This window comes from Oncorhynchus nerka, linkage group LG22 (assembly GCF_034236695.1).
Source record: "Oncorhynchus nerka isolate Pitt River linkage group LG22, Oner_Uvic_2.0, whole genome shotgun sequence".
Taxonomy (NCBI): Eukaryota; Metazoa; Chordata; class Actinopteri; order Salmoniformes; family Salmonidae; genus Oncorhynchus; species Oncorhynchus nerka.
In genome coordinates, this window is record NC_088417.1 from 30,977,880 (window position 1) to 30,998,830 (window position 20,951).

Genomic DNA, 20,951 nt, shown 5'->3' on the forward strand with positions numbered 1-20,951 from the left:
TAAATTACATTACAGCAGCACCACTGATAGCAAATTGCTTCAAGGTGAGTTGTTGCTCTGAATTATCACAAATTCGCAACTTGCCATAACAGAAAAGAGGACACAGGTTTTTCAGAAAGCCCTGTTTTTCTGGTACATTCACAGCATACAGAAATACTTCTGGCCAGTCCGGTGACCCATTAAAACTAGTGTAATTAGCATTTCCCAGCAGATGAAAGCCCTGTCTAAACTATCTCTCTGGGGTCATGTTTAAAAGAGAGGTTCACCTCTGTCATAAGATAGAGGACAAAAGGCTTTAAAAAGAGAGTGGTGTAGGAATCCTCTTGACTCTCTCTCTCTCTCTCTCTCTCTCTCTCTCTCTCTCTCTCTCTCTCTCTCTCTCTCGCTCTCTCTCTCTCTCTCTGTCTCGCTCTCTCTCTCTCTCTCTCTCTCTCTCTCTCTCTCTCTCTCGCTCTCTCTCTCATTTCTCTCTTATGTTACGCAAAGGGTTAATGGTGGCAAAAGTCCTTTGGCTAATGAGCAGGATTTAAATGTGTGTGTGTGTGTGTGTGTGTGTGTGTGTGTGTCTGTCTGTGAGTGTGTATGTGTGTGTGTGAGAGAGTGTGTGCGTGCGTGTGTGTGTGCGTGTGTGCGTGTGTGTGTGTGTGTCTGTGTGTGTGTGTGCGTGTGTGTGTGTGTGCGTGTGAGTGTGTATGTGTGTGTGTGAGAGAGTGTGTGCGTGCGTGCGTGCGTGCGTGCGTGCGTGCGTGTGTCCCTGGCTGGGGCTAGACTAGAGGAGATGGGTTTGCCGGTAGTGAAGTGTTCACCTTGGCCAGTGTTGGAAGGGCAGCCTGATTGAAAAGCTTTCTTGCCGTGACATCTGCCGTCCTCCCTGCTGCTCTGTCACTACTTTGATTCATGCGCGCCCAGCTCACGCACACCACGACCGGGAGGCGAGCCACTCTTCTACCCTGCAGGAGAGGACTCCACTTCAGAGGAGGAGGAGAAGGAAGAGGAGGGGAAGATGAAACAGGAGGGAGAAGAAGAAAGGAATGAGAAGAGGAGTACGGGGACTCAGTCGTAAATCAGAAAACAGCAGACTTGCAGACCTATAACTCTGCTATGCAACGATATAAAGATATCATGTTTCAGGTTTATTTAATCATCCATGTTCACTGAGAATGGATGATTTAGTTGGTTGCGACCTGTTTAGTGTTTTCCCTCCAGAGCCATATAAGCATCCCTATATGGATTTTTAGTGGATGATGTCACAGCCCACACAGCTGAAGGAATTCTTGTAGTATGCCTTGCTTTTTATCCAAAACAGACTCCCAGGAAAATAACTTCATGGACAAGTACATCCCAAATGGCACCATACTCCCTACAAAGTGCACGGTTCCCTGCATAGTCTGTATGGGTTCTTGTCAAAAGTAGTGCACTATGCAGGGAATAGGGTACCATTGGGATTCAGCCCATGATTAGAGAACTACATTGTCTCTATCTGGACACAGATCTATGGACTGTAAGAAATTCATACAAATTTGAATTCCAGAGAAAGGCGAAAAAGCATTAAACACTCAGGTCGTAATTCAATTAGAGTGCTGTTTCCAAAGACATTGGCAATATGAGCATGCAGTCTCAACTCACTCGCTTTTTAGATAAGCAACAGGTTTTTCTTTAGCTCACCTCCTCACTTCTCTCTCTCTTTCCATGTAAGAGAGGCTGTTTTAAACATGGAGTCTTTCTGGTTGCGCTCAAAACAACAAAAGGGGAAAATAAACAAGGGGTAATTATGAGATGGCTGTAGGAAGAAGAGGGGGGGTAAGTAGAAAACAGTACTTCACAATGCTTCTCTTCTCCTCCACCTTCCACCCTCCCAGTCTCTATCGGAAAGAGTCCATGGAATCTTGTTTTAATTGATGAGGCCTATTGGAGGTTGTGGAGGCCTGTTGACGTGGCCGGCTGGGGCTGTAGTCAGTGGTGTTAATACACCTTGTCTGGGCATGTTAGCCCTGTTTGGTTTAGTGCCGTAGCCCTGAACGGCCCTCGGGGTTTGATTGATGTGCCCTTGTTTCCCAGGTCCTCCCAGGCCTGTTTGTTGCCCTAAAGCCACCTTGCTTAGTAGGAGAGGCTTTTTGAAGGCCAAGTGGGTTTGTTTTGCAGTCGGTAGGAAAGTCCTTCTATCCTTCTATTTCAGGCTGGCTGGATTCCAAACGTCCTCGGTCCATAGTTTTCCGTCCGATCTCTGTGATTATGCACACCGTGGAGTGGTTTGCCAACCTGTTCGTCGATAGCTGGTGTGGTGTTTCCCGGGCCCTCACTCCACAGCTCTCTGGAGGTTGACACGGGGTGTGTGTGTTTGTGCATGCCTGCGTCTATGTCTGTGTGTGGGCCGACTGCAAGCAGGAGGCAGCGGCAGCAGCAAATCAGGCAGTGATGGATGATGTCTCTGGACCCCGTTAATCTCTGATTGAGTTAAAGCTACTCCACAAACCCTCGCTTTGTTGGCTTTCCCACTTGATCTCTTCTCTGTAAATCAACAAAGCTACCGCCTTTTCCTCACATCATAATTACATTACCTAAAATAGCCTCAATAGGCACATGGATGGTATATTTTGTCCTTCTGCACCACTATATAGTACCCTTTTAAGATTGAATTGTTTCACAGTGGGGTGCTAGTGGCCTCCCTGTTACAATACCCTACCCTGGTGCCACCCCCTACCCCTGAACCGCGCCACCCCTAAGAAGGGTCATAGAGAGGGCCTCTCACCTCCTCTCCTCGCCATCCTTGGGCCCTCCAGAGGCTAGAGGGGGACATGAGCTGCATAAAGCGGCACCCATTTCCCTATAGTGCATTACTTTGACCTAGAGCCTCTGGTCAAAAGTAATGCACTATATAGGGACTAGGGTGCAGTTTAGGACGCAAGCATGATCAGAGGCAGCTAGTTACTAGGCGAATGGGCTCCAGCCAGACCAGGGTGTGCATGTAAGGCCCAGTAAGGAGAGGTCAGAAAATTCGCCTTCCAAAAAATTGGCAGGACCGGCTAGGCTAGCCCATCAGATCAGCACTTTAATCAGCATGGGCAGTGGGTAAAGACTGGGCAGTGCCAACCCCTCCATGCACCCTACCCTCTGCCCGGCCCACAGCCCTCAGCCCACACATGTTGTTTTTGTTGTTGTGGAAGAGATGCACTGCTTGTTACCTCCCCCTCACAGCCTTCTCAGCATGGCCTATTTGGCTTCCGAACAACATCATCGTTAGACAAATCAAGTCTATTAAAGTGTGAACAAAGGGGAATTTTGATTGGAAATGAGGATGGGATGAGGCACCCATGAGAAGAGGATGTGAGCGTCCCTGGCTATCTGGCAATCAGTCAAATAACTGGTCACGCCAAAATACATGTGGCACACACATTCCAAATGACTCCCGTTGTTTTCTTATCGTCATCCTCTTCCGCTTCCTGTCAGGAGCAGAAATAAAGAGGAGACCTAGTCAGTTGCATAACCAAATGAATTCAACTGAATTGTGCCTTAACCCAACCCCTCTGAATCAGAGATGTCGCGACGGGCCGCCTTAATGAACATCCCTGTCATCGGCACCCGGGGAGCAGTTGTTGGTTAACTGTTGATTCTCCGGCTCAGGGATTCAAACCAGCGACCTTTTGGTTACTGGCCCAACACTCTTAAGCGCTAGGCTACCTGCCATTTCTGTCTTTATGTGTGTGATAGAGTAGCAAGGGCACCCTGCACAAAATCCCTTTTCCTTCTGTCCTCCCTGCTCCTCTCTCCAGCCAATAACGGGGCTATCCCAGACTTCTATCCCAGCCCCTACAGACTCCCAGCCGGCTGTATGTCTCTCTGACCTGGTCCAGGGCTCGCAGGGCCCAGCCTCCCATAAACCCTTGCTGTTTCTATGCTGTAGTCTTCTGGGAGGGTGGATGGGGAGGAATAGAGAGGTGAATGGGCCTTTTTAATTGAACAAGTCCCAGTACAGTTATTACTATTGCCCGCCAGCTCCCTAGCCAGTGTGGAGCCAGATAAAAGCATCAGGGGACGGCTGAGCGAGAGAGGAGATGGGCCTGTCTTGGTCTATCCTGCTCTGCTACTGCCCTGCCCGGCACTGACCCTGTGCCCCCAGACCACCAGCGTTTTCATGTTGTCACCCATTAGCCTAATACTACCACTACCTCTCTCTCTCTCTTCTTCTCTCTCTCTCTCTCTCTCTCTCTCTCTCTCTCTCTCTCTCTTTCTCTGTTTCGCTCTCTCTCTCTCTCTTTCTCTCTCTCTCTCTCTCTCTCTCTCTCTCTCTCTCTCTCTCTTTCTCTCTCTCTCTTTCTCTCTTTCTCTGTTTCGCTCTCTCTCCCTCTCTCTCTCTCTCTCTCTCTCTCTTCTTCTCTCTCGTACTACTTCTCTCTCTCTATCTCTCTTTCTCTCTCTCTCTCTCTCTCTCTCTCTGCCCCCCATTCTCTCTCCCTTTCCTCTCACCCTTTCTCCTCCCTCCCTTCTCTCTCCTCATTGTGGAGAGGAAAAAAAGCCTAGAAATGCCACCCAATAGCTTTACCTCTGTTTGACCCCGTTCCTCCCCCTCCCATCCCCCCACTCTTAGAATCCACTGTGTAGAATATACACACAGCTCGTTACTCACAAGGGAGGGAGGGAGCATGCATCTCACAGTAGTCAACAAATGGGCCATATAGTTTGAAAATGATCCTGTTTTTGAATGTGCGTGTTTGTTGTCTGTTCTTCTTTTTTGCATATGTCTTGCTCGCCGTGCTGGCTGTCTCGTAAATCAGAAGTCATACCGTATCTTCTCTTCAGTCCCACACAAAGTTCAGTGGGTCATGAGTCCATTGTTTACAGTGAAATACTTGTTGACCCTCTTCCTCCTTCCGCCTTCCTCCTTGCCTCTCATTTTCATAGCATTCATCATATCATCATCATAATGAAATGGATTATTATTATTTGTATGGTACGGTATTCCTTCACGGCAAAGGCACTTCCTCTTCTCATACTCTTCCTGTACAGTGTCAGAGTGACCCCAGGATGACCCTGTATATGTGCTCTGTCAGTTACACTAAGAGGACATGGGGTCAGGCATCATTACAGGAGACATATGCAGGGCAGGGAAGGCTCACTGACCGCAGGCAGGCAGCCCTATTAAGATCCTATGAAAGTATTAACATTCAAATTCGATGGCCGGCCCCCATTCATGCTTCATGCCGGCATTCTAGCTTTAGTGGTATAGGGCCAGGGAGACTAGGAAAGGAGGGGTTTTATTACCCTTTTATCACCCTTGACTTGTCATTGTTGTAACAATGGCCCTAGGAACTGTCGGGGTCCGAATTTACAATCGAGAGTCAGAAATGTAGAATACAACAGGTGCAATTTTGACATTTGATTGTGCATCATTCAACAGTTTTTCTCTTGTAATGTCAGTCACTGACAGTCAATCAATTAGCCATGTCAGTTAAAAAATTTTGGATTGGTAGTTAGTCTAGCCAGCTATCTAAACTTGTAGTAATCATGGCTGAAAACTGACCGAGCACTCAGGGCATGGGCCCAGGTCCCTGGCCTCCAGGGGGCCCACATTGATTCTGTTAGTCATTCTCACTCAGATATCAAATTAAGATGGCATAAGTCATGGCAAAATGTGTAATAAAAGTGCAGGAAATTAGCTGTAAAACGGAAGAAAAAAATATCTGTGCCCCATGGTAAAATTTGTAGAATTGCATGAATTTTGTACATAAAATTGTTACATTTTCTCGCAGTCTAATGGCAAAATGTGTAGAATTGCAGAAAACGTGCTTTAAAACTGCAACATTTTCTCTACGCTCCGTGGAAAATGTTTTAGAATTAAAAGAAATTAACCTTAAAACTCACATCCGCCGTCAAGAGGGGGACCACTAAAATGTTTTGGCAGGGTAGCCCCCAACCAAATCCTATTTAGGGCCCCCAAAAGGCTAGATCCAGCCCTGATCTAAACCGTGCTGCAGTATAGCCCCCTCTACTCTTCTCCTCTCCTCTCCTCTCCTCTTCTTTCCTCTCCTTTCTCTGTTATCACAGCCCTCTCAGATATCAAGGTGGGACAAATGGGAGCTGTCCTCTCAGTAATAGCCCCAGAAATGGCTCACTGACACAGACAATATGAGGACCTGCTACTCTGCTACTGTCTGTTTCTACCTTATCGTCTTATTTTATCCACTCTTCCTTCTTACTTTTCTTGTCCAATTTCCAATCTGCTCTCTCTCTCTCTCTCTGTTTTTACAAGGTTGCTAGTTACTCTGTTGTGGAATTTATCCAAGGTTTTGTTTGTAAGGTACAGTATACAGTGGCTTGCGAAAGTATTCACCCCCCTTGGCATTTTTCCTATTTTGTTGCCTTACAACCGGGAATTAAAATGTATTTTGGAGGGGGGGGTTGTAACATTTGATTTACACAACAACACTTTGAAGATGCGAAATATTTTTTCTTGTGAAACAAACCAGAAATAAGACACAAAAACGGAAAACTCGATCACGCATAACTATTCACCCCCCAAAGTCAATACTTTGTAGAGCCACCTTTTGAGGCAATTACAGCTGCAAGTCGCTTGGGGTATGTTTCTATAAGCTTGGCACATCTAGCCACTGGGATTTTTGCCCATTCTTCAAGGCAAACCTGCTCCAGCTCCTTCAAGTTGGATGAGTTCCACTGGTGTACAGCAATCTTTAAGTCATAAGACATTCGAGGTCTGGGCTTTGACTAGGCCATTTCAAGACATTTAAATGTTTCCCCTTAAACCACTTGATTTTTTCTTTAGCATTATACTTAGGGTCATTGTCCTGCTGGAAGGTGAACCTCCGTCCCATTCTCAAATTTATGCCAGCAGCATACCACCCTACATACCACTGCTGGCTTGCTTCTGAAGCTAAGCAGGGTTGGTCCTGGTCAGTTCCTGGATGGGAGACCAGATGCTGCTGGAAGTGGTGTTGGAGGCCCAGTAGGAGGCACACTTTCCTCTGGTCTAAACAATATCCCAGTGATTTGGGACACTGCCCTGTGTAGGGTGCTGTCTTTCGGATGGGATGTCCTGACTCTCTGAGGTCATTAAAGATCCCATGGCACCTATTGTAAGAGTAGGGGTGTTAACCCTGGTGTCCTGGCTAAATTCCCAATCTGGCCCTCAAACCATCACAGTCAACTAATAATCCCCAGTTTACAATTGGCTCATTCATCCCCCTCCACTCCCCTGTAACTATTTCCCAGGTTGTTGCTGCAAATGAGAATGTGTTCTCAGTCAACTTACCTGGTAAAATAAATATTAAATAAAATCTCTGGAAGACTGAAACAGATTTCCTGTATTTATCCCCATCCATCATTCCTTCAATTCTGACCAGTTTCCCAGTCCATGCTGATGAAAAACATCCCCACAGCATGATGCTGCCACCACCATGCTTCACTGTGGGAATGGTGATGAGAAGTGTTGGGTTTGCGCCAGACATAGTGTTTTCCTTGATGGCCAAAAAGGTCAATTTTAGTCTCATCTGACCAGAGTATCTTCTTCCATATGTTTGGGGAGTCTCCCACGTGCCTCTTGGCGAACACCAAACATGTTTGCTTATTTTCTTCTGGCCACTCTTCCGTAAAGCCCAGCTCTGTGGAGTGTACGGCTTAAAGTGGTCCTATGGACAGATACTCCAATCTCCGCTGTGGAGCTTTGCAGCTCCTTCGGGGTTATCTTTGGTCTCTTTGTTGCCTCTCTGATTTAATGCCCCCCTTGCCTGGTCAGTGAGTTTGGTGGGCGGCCCTCTCTTGGCAGGTTTGTTGTGGTGCTATATTCTTTCCCTTTTTTATATAATGGATTTAATGGTGCTCCGTGGGATGTTCAAAGTTTCAGATATTTTTTTATAACCCAACCCTGATCTGTACTTCTCCACAACTTTGTCCCTGACCTGTTTGGAGAGCTCCTTGGTCTTCATAGTGCTGCTTGCTTGGTGGTGCCCCTTGCTTAGTGGTGTTGCAGATTCTGGGGCCTTTCAGAACAGGTGTATATATACTGAGATCATGTGAGAGATCATGTGACACTTAGATTGCACACAGGTGGACTTTATTTAACTAATTATGTGACTTCTGAAGGTAATTGGTTGCACCAGATCTTATTTAGGGGCTTCATAGCAAAGGGGGTGACTTGTCAGTTTTTAAATTAAATACTTTTGCAAGGCACTGTAGGCCATGTTGCAAGACATGAGGCAAGACTTCAGTACGTGGGGATTGTTGAGTAATGTAGTTGCTTATTCACTGTCACCCGACCCCGAGTTAATGTTATAAAGCATTTCCTAGAAAACAATCTGCTTGGATATTCAGTAACAGCAATGTGACTACCTGAATATTCATAAACATGTTCTTCTACAAATATGCATGGTATTTCATTTCAGGAGCTGACTTGGAAAGGGAAAAGTGCTAAATGCATATTTCCATTCTGCCCAGGGCGATTCTCTAATTAATTGTGGTTATCCATCCCTGTTTTATTCATGATAACAAGATGTTTTATGGAAAATGAAGGGATCGTAATGAGTGCAAAATACCAGCACTTTAACAGTTTCTCGCATCACTACCACAATTATTGCTTCCATTAAATGTTTAACCCCATGAATAGACAGTGAAAGGAAATAGATTCCAGGGTGAAATGGAATTCTAGGTTTTCTGTTTGTCGGCATTTAGCTAGCCTTTGAGCGTGTCTCCAAAAAGAGCTCTACACATTAAGCAATTAGATCAAGTTGAAGTTGAAGTTTATCCAATGATTGATTTATGACTAGTGGAACGACTGGTCGAAAATTCCTTTATCAAACCGGCTGTATTTCTGTATTTTGAAAGTTCTGTATCTTGCAAACTTGATTGCTGACCCGAAAAAAATGTTGGGGACTATATCACCAATGGACTAATGGAACAAATACCAAAATATCATTTTTGGGTGGAGTTTTCCTTGAAATCTCACTCCACAGTCCAACTGGAGTTCCTTTTAGTCTTACAGCAAACCATGTATAATCACGTTATCGTGACTTGTCACGGCTCACGGTTTGTGTGTGTAATGATCTGGTGAGCTCATAACAGCAGATGTGCTACAGAAATATGGTACTGATCTGTTTTGGTCTTCTGGGCTTTCTGTAGGGCCTAGGGAGAAAGTGTGTAAGCTGAACACACCTCGTAGTTTACGAGAAGCTAAAACAGCAAACAGTACAAAGCCTTGCACATACGACAAGGACATGAGGTTTACAGACCTTCGCTTTTGTGGTTGGTTCTATTCCTCTAGCTGTCTTTCTCCCCCTCCCCCACATACTTTCCTCTACCCTAGCGTGAGCCAACGCCAAGTTTAGCAGATAGCGACCCCCTAAGGCTAACTACCTTCTCTCCACATTCTGTCTGCTCTCTCTCTCTCATATTTCCTAATGAAGGTGCATTGTGTTGTGTTGAGATGCAATAATTGGGTCTAAATACCCAAATGTATTCAACTAATTGTTGGGTAGAACGCATGCAGGATCTCTCAACAATGTCATTCACCAATGACAACGATCTGATAATGATATATCCATCAAGATAATGATCTGATAATGATATACTTTATCCACCAATGATAATGGTAATTGCAGAAGCAGCCTCAAAAATCAAAACCAACCAGTCACATCTAAAAATATGACATTGGCTGGGCTTTGCAATGAGCTGGGCCGGGCTGATCCAAGCGAGGCTCGCCAGAACGAGTGACACGCAAAAGCCTTGATGGATGCAGCTGTGGAGGACTTTGTGTAGGGAGGATCTTATACAGACATGTGGTATGGTATAAGGGCCAAATGAGAAGCTCTCCTCCGCTCTCCCCTCCTTAGCCCACTTCTAAACACTTCGGTTCTAATCATTCTTCAGAATGGTGGTGATGGTGGTGGGACCCACCACTGGGTGGGTCCCTCCTCCCTCCCGGTGGATCCCTCCCTCCCCCACACACACACACACACACACACACACACACACACACACACGCACGCACACACACACACACACACACACGCACACACACACATTCCCATGCACACACACACACACACACATTCCCATGCACACACACACACATACGCACACACACACACTCCCTCACTCACAGACACACACCGGTTCTAAGGGGACTTGGTTAGGCACTAATCTGTCCTGACTCTCTCCCGTTGGCTGAATGCAGGACTGTTGGAGTAAGAAGCTATAAAAAGCCACTGATTGCTTGAGACACCCTTGATGTCTCACGTCCAAGTTTCCATTTCAGCTCAGTGAACTGTGGGTCTTTCCTACCCTGGCTACTCGGCAGTCTGAAATCACAAAGTTAATAACTCGATTAGTGTGAGACGGAGTCGGACGTTTAAATGTAGAGTCTGTTGCTGCCCACCCTGTTCCTTCCTTGTCTGTCAGACTCAGCAACTGACAGTTAGTTCATTACAGACCTGAGGAGGGAGGAGGGGAGGAGAGGGGGAAAGAGGTTGGGTGAGACTATTATTATAGTTGTGGGTTAATGAATGTGACATGCTGGAGGAAAGCTGTAAGCACAGTCCATCTGACCTGGTGAGGTACGTCCCCTTCACGCTCGGAAAAAGAAGGACGGCGGCCTCCTTGTAGAAACAGTAATGATGTGATGCTCCAGTCCTGAGTGACAGTTTGTTAGCCCTGACGTCTCGCTAGCACCTGAGCAGAATTTTAGATCTCAGAGCGCAGATTTTTGGACAGCTGACAACAGGCTTTACCTGTAAATCCCATCTAGAACTCTCTGAGGCTGCGTCCCAAATCACACCCTATTCACCATTCACTGTGTAGTGCACTACTTTTGTACCCCATAGGCTACTGGTGCACTATATAGGGAAAAGGATGCCATTTAGGACGCAGACTATAGGCCTCCCAGCTCAGTTCTGTTGTTTGGACCACTTTAGTTAGTTTTAACCCTGAGAGTTGTTTTTGTCGTGTTTGGAGGTGACATGTTTCTAGAAAAAGAAACACTAGAGAACAGACTTGGAGTGCATCCCAAAAGGCACCCTATTCCCTATTGCCCCATGTGCCCTGGTCAAAAGTAGTGCACTATGCACTGTAGGGATTTGGCTGCCATTTCGGACGTAATATTTGACAGTTTGCTGTGACACAGTTCTACCAGGGGAAAGAATATAGAAGAATATTTGTACATTTGTTTTATAGCTTTCTACTCGGTCATGGACTTATGTTTCTAAATGGGCCTGATTAAAGAACTATAACCGATTGTATCAAGATTTAACAGCGCTTTATAACATTATTCCTTATTAACCAGGATCATATCCCATCTATCATAACCACATCATATGCTTTTTTTTTATATAGAGCTAGAGAGATCATCATTTCTAAAAGGGAAAGCTGAAGGCAGTTTAAACTGTGTTATATTGTTAGCCTGTGGTTCATCGCCTCCTCTTGGGTTGTGTGAGGTGGGTTAATGTTCCCGTTTGACACAGCAGGATTGCTTTCTCTCGCTCCCCGCAGTAAGAAGGCAGGGTAATACATTTGGAGGCGCTGAAGCGATGGTCGGGGAGAATTAGATTCATCCCTTTTTTGCTTTTAATTTCCCCTCTGGATTGGCAGACCATTTTCACTGTTAGTGTTGTGGGAGGCACATCCAGGCTGGAGTGGAGCAGACAGATGAATGAAATGTTATAGCTGGGGCATGATTCAGCTGGATCCTACTGTCTATAAGGGAAAAGGACAACATGTAACGTAACAAATTATTATACTGTCTCTGTTGGGGGGGGGGGTCCAAATTTAACTTTGTGGAGCCTGAGGAGAGTTTGAAATGAAATGATGAATCGAGGGCAGCTGGAGGACAGGCCAAGCTTAAAAAGTAGGCCACCGCCTCTGTGTTTGGATGAGAACGGTATTCCCTTCTAAGGGCATCTGTCTGTCCGGGGTCTTTGGGTCAGGCATTATGGTTGTTGTTAACGGACCTCCCTCACTTCAGAGGGCTCCCAAACACACACACACACACACACACACACACACACACACACACACATAATTTCATAAAGATTTTTTTTTTTAACACACTGAAAATGCAGTGTTTCTATGTCAAACAGTTTTGTTATATTTCAGTCTTCTGTGATGTATATAAAGTGTAATATTGGGATGCAAACTCAACTCTATATCTGACATGTTTAAGCCCATAACCATGTGTGTGAGGTGTATACTTTTGTTTCAAGGTAGATTTGTATAAGACTACCAAGAATCACTCTGTGTGACCCGGATTTAACCCATTGCAGTACAAGGTTAATATGTCTGTCAATCGAAAGTTGTTCTGAGGCTTTGCGTTGTCCAGCCTTGCAAACGATCCTATAATGACTTCCAGATGACAACAGCTTGGGCTAGGCCACAGAACCACTGCTCTCAGATCAGATCATAGCGGTGCCTATAGACCTGCTGAAACACAACCACCCGGCTAACAGAAGGCCCAGGGCCAGACATTGTTGAAGCAATGAAGAACTCTTTTTGTTTTGCCTCGTAAGCAGACAGAAAGCCCCCAGGGCGCGTTATCCCACATTCCCTCGTTCATTCAACTCCTCTGTCTCTCCATCCCTCCGTCTACATCCTCTCTCCCACATCGCCGTCTTTATGAGGTCTTCTGAGGCTTCCGATGATGTACCAGAGTAAGAGAGGTGAATTATAGACAGAACACAACAGAACAGATCGATGCCCTCTGTGCTGTGAGCTGTGGAATGGAAAGGTCCGACTCTCCGAGTCTGCAGAGAGAGGAGAGCCCAATATTGCAGAAGGGGATACTGAACAAAGCTGTACACCCCACCACAGAAACATATGGCTTACAGTAGATATGACCTCTTTCTGAGATCATATCTTGATAAGCTGCAGGTTGCCATAAGCACTTTCTAATGATCCAGTGTGTGCCCCCCCCCCCTCTCCTGTGTCGCCCGTGGCGCCTTCCTTAACATTTCCCAAATACCCCCATTTAAGTGTAATTCAAAGCAGGCGAAAGAAACCATTTGAGGGGGGTGGAGGGTGGATCATGTGGATACTTGTCTCCTTCCACCCGAGGGATAGCCCCCTATTCCAATCCATCACTCAGAGCGTAGCCTGAGTCATCTATTGTGCAAATACCATAAGCATTTAGTGAATTGACCTACCTTCACTTGTTGAAGTGAAAGTGTATTGACAGTCATTTGGGGATCGGGGTGTAGCCAAACGGAGAAAGCAGACTCTTTCTAGAGCCTAGGAGGCACATATTTTAGCGAAGTGTGCGGGGGTGCGCGGTTGCGCCAGCTAGCGGTGGGTGTACGGATGCACTAAGTAGCTGGGTCTAGGTTATGTGTTTTTAATAGTTGACAGTAATGAGAAGGAGGATTGGAGGGAGAAGACAGCAGGTCATGAGGTTTGAGCAGGAATACATTAGATAAGTGCCCCACCGAGCTGAATTCATTGGGAATGGGCGTTATGGGTGATTAAATACCATGGTAACCTGAACCCACACAGCTCCCCTTACTGCACTCTGTCTGTCAATCACAATGAAAACAAAGTATGGAGTATGTATCTATCCAGCACATGCATACACGCATAGGCATAAACACACACACACACACACACACACACACACACACACACACACACACACACACACACACACACTTTGTTTATCAGTCTAGATCACCTTAGGCTGTGTTCATTCAGACCACCCATTGCTCAGATTCAGATTGCCTTGACTCACTCCATCTTATGTTATTCACACACAATGTGTGTGTGTGGCCTGGCTCCCGTTGCTACCCATTCGTATTCGGAAGGCGCTTTCCTCCCTGGTCTTAAAGCTTCATGCTGACTCAATTAGCCAGTTCCTCACGTCAATAGCCCTGCGTCTGAAATGCCATTTTAGTAGGCTTTGGAGCGTGCGCACGTGGCTGCCGCCTGATTGCATTTTCACCTGTGTCTGATGGTCTCACTGTACCTTCGAGGAGTATAACACACACACACACACACACACACACACACACACACACACACACACACACACATACACACAGATATAATAAATATAATCCCACACACACTTCTCTCTTTAGGCATCTGTCCCTTTACCAGGGAGAAGACCATCCCTAACACACACTCTCAGCTTCACCAGAACAGCGTTATGTAAACCTAGACTTAGTACAGCTGGGAGTCATTGTTCTAGAATCTCTGCAGTGTCTGCATTATCTAACAACGTGGAGCTGTGCCACGTGGAGAGAATATGAACCTGCCCGCCTGTTCCTGGGTTTATCCTGTCGATCTCATTACTACTGCAGCATGTTTTCTCTGCATTAGGGAGGAGCAACTATCAAAACATAAACTTGGTTGTTGGTCCATCATTTCCAACTAGTTGTGTGTATGTGTGTGTGTGTGTGTGTGTGTGTGTGTGTGTGTATTATACCTACCCAATCCAACATGTGACAGATTCTTCTTTTTCCTTTGTCCAGGTATGACTATGTGGAGGTGCGTGACGGCGTGGATGAGAATGGTCAGCTGGTGGGGAAGTACTGTGGGAAGATCGCCCCGTCACCCGTGGTGTCTTCTGGGAACCAGCTCTACATCAAGTTTGTGTCCGACTACGAGACCCATGGAGCAGGCTTCTCCATCCGCTATGAGGTCTTCAAAACAGGTGAGAGGAGACCAAGTGAATGAAAAACACACACACGCAATCACAAAATCTCATCACGCGCACACACACACACACAGCTCGGGACGTCGCTTTGGAGAAGAGGGATGATACATAGGAGGCCGAGACGTCTAATCACGAGTATAATTAGCATAAAGAGGATGTTTCTACTCGTTTCCTGGTTTGTTTGTCATTTAGTCCTGCTGCTTTAATGCATCAAGGTATTACATATGCTAAACAATATGTCTCCACACAAACGGATTAATAATGTTCACCATGTGCCTTAATTGGCAGCAGCTAATCGGGAACCTTAATAAATACCAACACAAATATTCTCCATAAATAATCTGTAGCAACTGAATGTTTCTTGCAGTACTTCTGAGACGCACTGTAGTCATAGACATATGATGATTCTTGTTCATCCAGACTGAGAAATGTCCTCTTCCTCGGTTTACGTGACTCCACATCATCATGGTTAAGTGGAGAGGGTGAGTCATCAATGGTTTCCTGTTTCTGATAGGCTAAATTCAAATTCATATATTCAGCTGTCGTCAAAAAACCCTGAAGAAGTTCCTTCCTCAACAATACAATCTCCGTCTTGTTTTCACCAATACTATCATGGGATGTTCTTCCTCCTTATCTGAAGACCACACAAGAGGCAGAGCTTCCTGTTGTTGCCTTGTCTTCCTGTGTTTATGGAGGGCTGGGGAAAGGATTTCCATTGAGTATTGGGAGAGAGGGAGGACACAGACAGGTGCAACAGAGAGCAGACTCCACTCTGATTAATTAACCCTCAGCCAGTCTATGGGATGACCCAGACACTCAGAGAAGATGGAAGCCCTGACAGGGCCCTCTTTTTAATCTCTGAAGTGTGTGTGTGTGTAGGGGTAGGGTATGTGTGTGTATCCGTGCGTGTGTGTCCCTCATGATCTGATGTTAATGCGCCCACACGCCAGCTGCCTCACACACATCTCCCCACACTTGAGTGAAGTGCAGCATTCCCTGTTGATGAGGCAGTTCAATTGTACACACCACATTCCTCTGAGGAGGTGTTTCCCAGTCTCATCCATTAAAAGGACTGATTAGAAACGAGCTGGGTTAGGGCCCCTGGGCTACGAGGGATGGGGGGAAGAAGTGCTGAATGCAGGGCGTTGCGATATGGAGAAATATATCATATTGATATCCAGATGTGTTTTCACTGAGAGGGGAATATGTCCTATTGGAGCCTACTGGAGCCTACCCAGGATGCTGTAGTCTTGGTGGGATGTTTTGCTCCAGGACCATCCCCTGTAAAGCTGGCATCATGGTTGTGCCGTCAGGACCGGGCCGGTTCTTCTGTGGCAGCCAGGCAACAGAAGCTTGTTTAGCTTTGAAACCAGCGTTGTGTTTTGACTACAGCAGAGCCGGTTGCCGCCAAGGCGGTGGCTCTGAGATCAATTAAACCAAATGTGTCGGACTCTAGTAAGACTTGCTGTCGCCATTTGTGTCGGCTAATGGGGATCCTAATAAATAAAAGTTTACATGTGTTAGCATCAGCAGATTTGTGTTGGCTATCTGGCTAATACCACCCCGGTGTTGATACGCTTACCTAATCAACGAGCTGGCTGGTCTCTAAACCAAAGGATGGAGGCTTATGTTCCGTCCCATATTGCACCCTATTCCCTATTTAGTGCACTACCTTTGAAAAGGGCCAATAGGGCTCTGCTCCATTTGGAACGGACCATTAGCCTCCATCCTTTGGTTTAGAGAGCAGCCAGCTCGTTGATTAGGTAAGCATATCAACACCGGGATGGTATTAGCCAGATAAGCGTCAGCAGATTTGTGTTGGCCAACACATGTAAACTTCACGATACACAGATGTTGAGATAGCGTTGGGGAAGTAATGCAAGGAAAGCCGTGCATCTTAATTAGCCTGAATTGAGGAATATTGCCGTATCTGTACAGTACTAGAGGGCAGCTTCAGGCAATGGGGGCTGTGTTCTTTCAGAGGTAAATGAGGGGTCAAGGTCAGATGAGAAACAGGGTACATACACGTGCATAGACACCTAGACTCTCTGTGAGGAACCTGGAGCGCGGCCCTGGCTTTCATCAGCAGTGCAATCAACAGAGCAGAGGAATGTATAATTGGGGGGGAAAACAGGTTGTTTGTAGTCCTCCACATCTCTCTCACACACACACACTGGTTTTTCAATCAAGGGATCTTAATTAGCCCGGGCTATTTCTTTTATGGGCAGTAAATTGTCGGCCTCGCTCCACAGAGGGAGGGAGAGAGAGAGAGAGAGAGAGATAGAGAAAGAGAGAGAGTGACAGAGACAAAGAGAGAGAGACAAAGAGAGAGAGAGAGAGAGAGAGTGACAGAGACAAAGAGAGAGAGACAGACAGACAGACAGACAGACAGACAGACAGACAGACAGACAGACAGACAGACAAGTCCAGCTTATGTTGTCTATTGCTGGAGTGCACTAGGGTCACCGAAACTAAGACACAGCTAACTCCTCCAAGTTCCCACCACCACCCGTTTAGGCCAAATGGTACGGGCCGGATTTCAGAAGACAAACAGGCCATCCTTCCTGACTAGAAGCCTTTATGTTTATCCTGTCATCTTGTCTCACTTAAAGTCTTCCTCAAGTGTCTCAGAAAAGGTCCCTCTCCTTCTGAAAGAAGCCATATGCTTCTGGTTAACAGCTCTGCAATTTGTAACTCTCAGAGCCACATCAAGCCTGGCGCCGGGCCCATTGAAGTGGGCAAAGAGAGAGAGAAAGAGAGAGAGGGGGAGAGAGAGGGGGAGAGAGGCAGGGATCATGCCACTGTTCCTCCCTCCATCCCTCCTCCCCCTCTCCCTGATGCTGCTCACTGTGATGGAATTTGAAGAGTGGAGAAAAGGGGAATGGGAAGGAGGGGAGAGGAGGGGATGAGGGAGGTTATCTGCCCTGCCTTTAAGTGAAAAGCCCCATCATTCCGCATTTCACTCCCCAGAGCCGTTTATCATGTTCCTGCTCTGCGAGCGCTTTTTACGAGGACACCTGTGTCAACTCCCAGGAGAGAAGGAGGGAATGAGGAGAGGTGAGGGAGAGGGGGAGACTGATGCAGGGCACGTGGACCATTCAGCTTTCATCTCGTGAGCGCTCTCATAGGCACAGGTCACATCTGGCACTGGCACACACCCCATAGAAACTTTAGACTCAAACTCTCTCTTTATGCTTAAGGCCCCTCATTGGTGCTCTGTCTCATCCCTCACTGTCAATATAGTAGGAAATTATGTCATAAGCATGTTGACATGCTAAATGCCTGTCAGTGCGTCAAAAAGAGAGAGAGTGTGCGTGTGCGTTTTTGTTTGAATGAATGACACACACACCCAGCTGTAGCTTCAGGTTAACATTTGATTATGTGTCCAAAGAGTAATTGTCCACTGCCCGTTAACCCTTCTATCAGTGTAGCTACAGGCGAGGAAACGTCCACCCAGAAGTAGCTAGTTACTAGGCGGACTGGGCTAATTATCAACCAGATCGACACATGGAAAATATGCAGCAGGGATTTGCTCAGCAGACTTAGAACAGCACCTCCGGACATTAAGGCCCCGGTCCATAATAATCCTGACCAGGCAGGGAAGGAGGGAGAGAGAGGCAGTCATGTTAAAGGCATGTGCCATGTCGCCGTGTTAACCAATGATTAGCCACACGGTATTACAGCAGTCTCCTTTCACCGTCTAAAGAAACATTTTGAAATGCTAAATAGACAAACCTAGCCTAAGGGAAAATGTATGAGGGGACAAGCATGTTGAAAGAGGCCCCAAGTCGGCTGTTGAAATCGTATTTCAAATCAAATCACATTTTATTGGTCACATACACATGGTTAGCAGATGTTAATGCGAGTGTAGCGAAATGCTTGTGCTTCTAGTTTCGACTATGCCGTAAATTCTAACAAGTAATCTAACAAATTCACAACAACTACCTTTATGTGTACACACAAATACACACAAATGTAAAGGGATGACTAAGAATATGTACATATAAATATATGGATGAGCGATGGCCGAACGGCATAGGCAAGATGCAGTAGATGGTGTAGAATACAGTATATACATATGAGATGAGTCATGTAGGATATGTAAACATGATTAAAGTGGCGTTATTTATAGTGACTAATGATACCTCTATGTAAACATGATTAAAGTGGCGTTATTTCAAGTGAGTAGTGATATCTTTATTAAGTCTGTTTATTTAAGTGGCCAGAGATTTGAGTCTGTATGTTGGCATCAGCCACTCTATGTTAGTGATGGCTGTTAACAGTCTGATGGCCTTGAGATAGAAGCTGTTTTTCAGTCTCTCGGTTCCAGCTTTGATGCATCTGTACTGACCTCGCCTTCTGGATGATAGCGGGGTGAACTGGCAGTGGCTCGGGTGGTTGTTGTCCTCTATGATCTTGTTGGCCTTCCTGTGACATCAGGTGCTGTAGGTGTCCTGGAGGGCAGGTAGTTTGCCTCCGGTGTTGCGTTGTGCAGACCACACTACCCTCTGGAGAACCTTGCGGTTGAGGGCGGTGCAATTTCCGTACCAGGCGGTGATACAGCCTGACAGGATGCTCTCGATTGTGCATCTGTAAAAGTTTGTGAGTGTTTTAGATGACAAGCCAAATTTCTTCAGCCTCCTGGGGTTGAAGAGGCGCTGCTGCGCCTTCTTCAAAACACTGTCGCTGTGGGTGGACCATTTCAGTTTGTCCGTGATGTGTACGCAGAGGAACTTAAAACTTTCCACCTTCTCCAGTCCTGTCCCGTCGATGTGGATAGGTGGGTGCTCCCTCTGCTGTTTCCTGAAGTCCACGATCATCTCCTTTGTTTTGTTGACGTTGAGTGAGAGGTTATTTTCCTGACACCACGCTCCAAGGCCCTCACCTCCCTGTAGGCCGTCTCGTCGGTGTTGGGAATCAGGCCTACCACTTTAGTGTCGTCTGCAAACTTGATGATTGAGTTGGAAGTATGCATGGCCACGCTGTCAAGGGTGAACAGGTAGCACAGGAGAGGGCTGAGAATGCATCCTTGTGGGGCTCCAGTGTTGAGGATCAGTGGGGTGGAGATGTTGTTTGCTACCTTCACCACCTGGGGGCGGCCCCTCAGAAAGTCCAGGACCCAGTTGCACAGGGCGGGGTCGAGACCCAGGGTCTCGAGCTTAATGACGAGTTTCGAGGGTACTATGGTGTTAAATGCTGAGCTGTAGTCAATGAACAGCATTCTTACATAGGTATTCCTCTCGTCCAGATGGGTTAGGACAGTGTGCAGTGTGATGGCGATTGCATCGTCACTGGACCTATTGGGGCGGTAAGCAAATTGGAGTGGGTCTAGGGTGTCAGGTAGGGTGGAGGTGATATGATCCATGACTAGTCTCTCAAAGCACTTCATGATGTCAGAAGTAAATGCTACGGTGCGATAGTCATTTAGTTCAGTTACCCTAGCTTTCTTGGGAACAGGAACAATGGTGGCCATCTTGATGCATGTGGGGACAACAGACTGGGATAGGGATTGGTTGATTGGTAAAGATTTGGGTACGTTGAAGATTTTGACACGAAACGTAAATCCTTAGCACTTTGGGACTTGAGGTTAGAATATATTTAACAAGTTGTGACTTTTACCTGTTAAATAAACTCTACATAGTGCACTACTTTAGACCTTAGGGAATAGGATGCCATTTGGGGTCTAGCCACTGTGTTTTTGAGGCTGCAACTCGTCCAACACCCGTCACAACACTGTGTTTTTGAGGCTGCTGCTCGTCTCAACACCCGTCATAACACTGTGTTTTTGAGGCTGCAGCTCGTCTCAACACCCGTCACAACACTGTGTTTTTGAGGCTGCTGCTCGTCTCAACACCCGTCATAACACTGTGTTTTTGAGGCTGCAGCTCGTCTCAACACCCGTCATAACACTGTGTTTTTGAGGCTGCTGCTCGTCCAACACCCGTCATAACACTGTGTTTTTGAGGCTGCAGCTCGTCTCAACACCCGTCATAACACTGTGTTTTTGAGTCTGCTGCTCGTCCAACACCCGTCATAACACTGTGTTTTTGAGTCTGCTCAACACCGTCCAACACTGTGTTTTTGAGGCTGCCCGTCATAACACTGTGTTTTTGAGGCTGCTGCTCGTCTCAACACCCGTCATAACCCTGTGTTTTTGAGGCTGCTTTTGTCATAACACTGGTTTTTGAGGCTGCTGCTCGTCTCAACACCCGTCATAACACTGTGTTTTTGAGGCTGCTGCTCGTCTCAACACCCGTCATAACACTGTGTTTTTGAGGCTGCTGCTCGTCTCAACACCCGTCATAAATTA

The 20,951-nt window shown here is 46.4% G+C and overlaps 1 protein-coding gene across 1 annotated transcript in view; it reads left to right on the plus strand.

Annotated features, from left to right (window-relative positions):
- The window catches only part of LOC115105094 (neuropilin-1a), a 79,700-nt gene that overhangs the window by 10,118 nt on the left and 48,631 nt on the right, over positions 1 to 20,951 (plus strand). Inside the window, 1 exon segment of the mRNA XM_029626695.2 lies at positions 14,457 to 14,638. Within this exon segment, the coding sequence (XP_029482555.2) occupies positions 14,457 to 14,638 (182 nt within the window).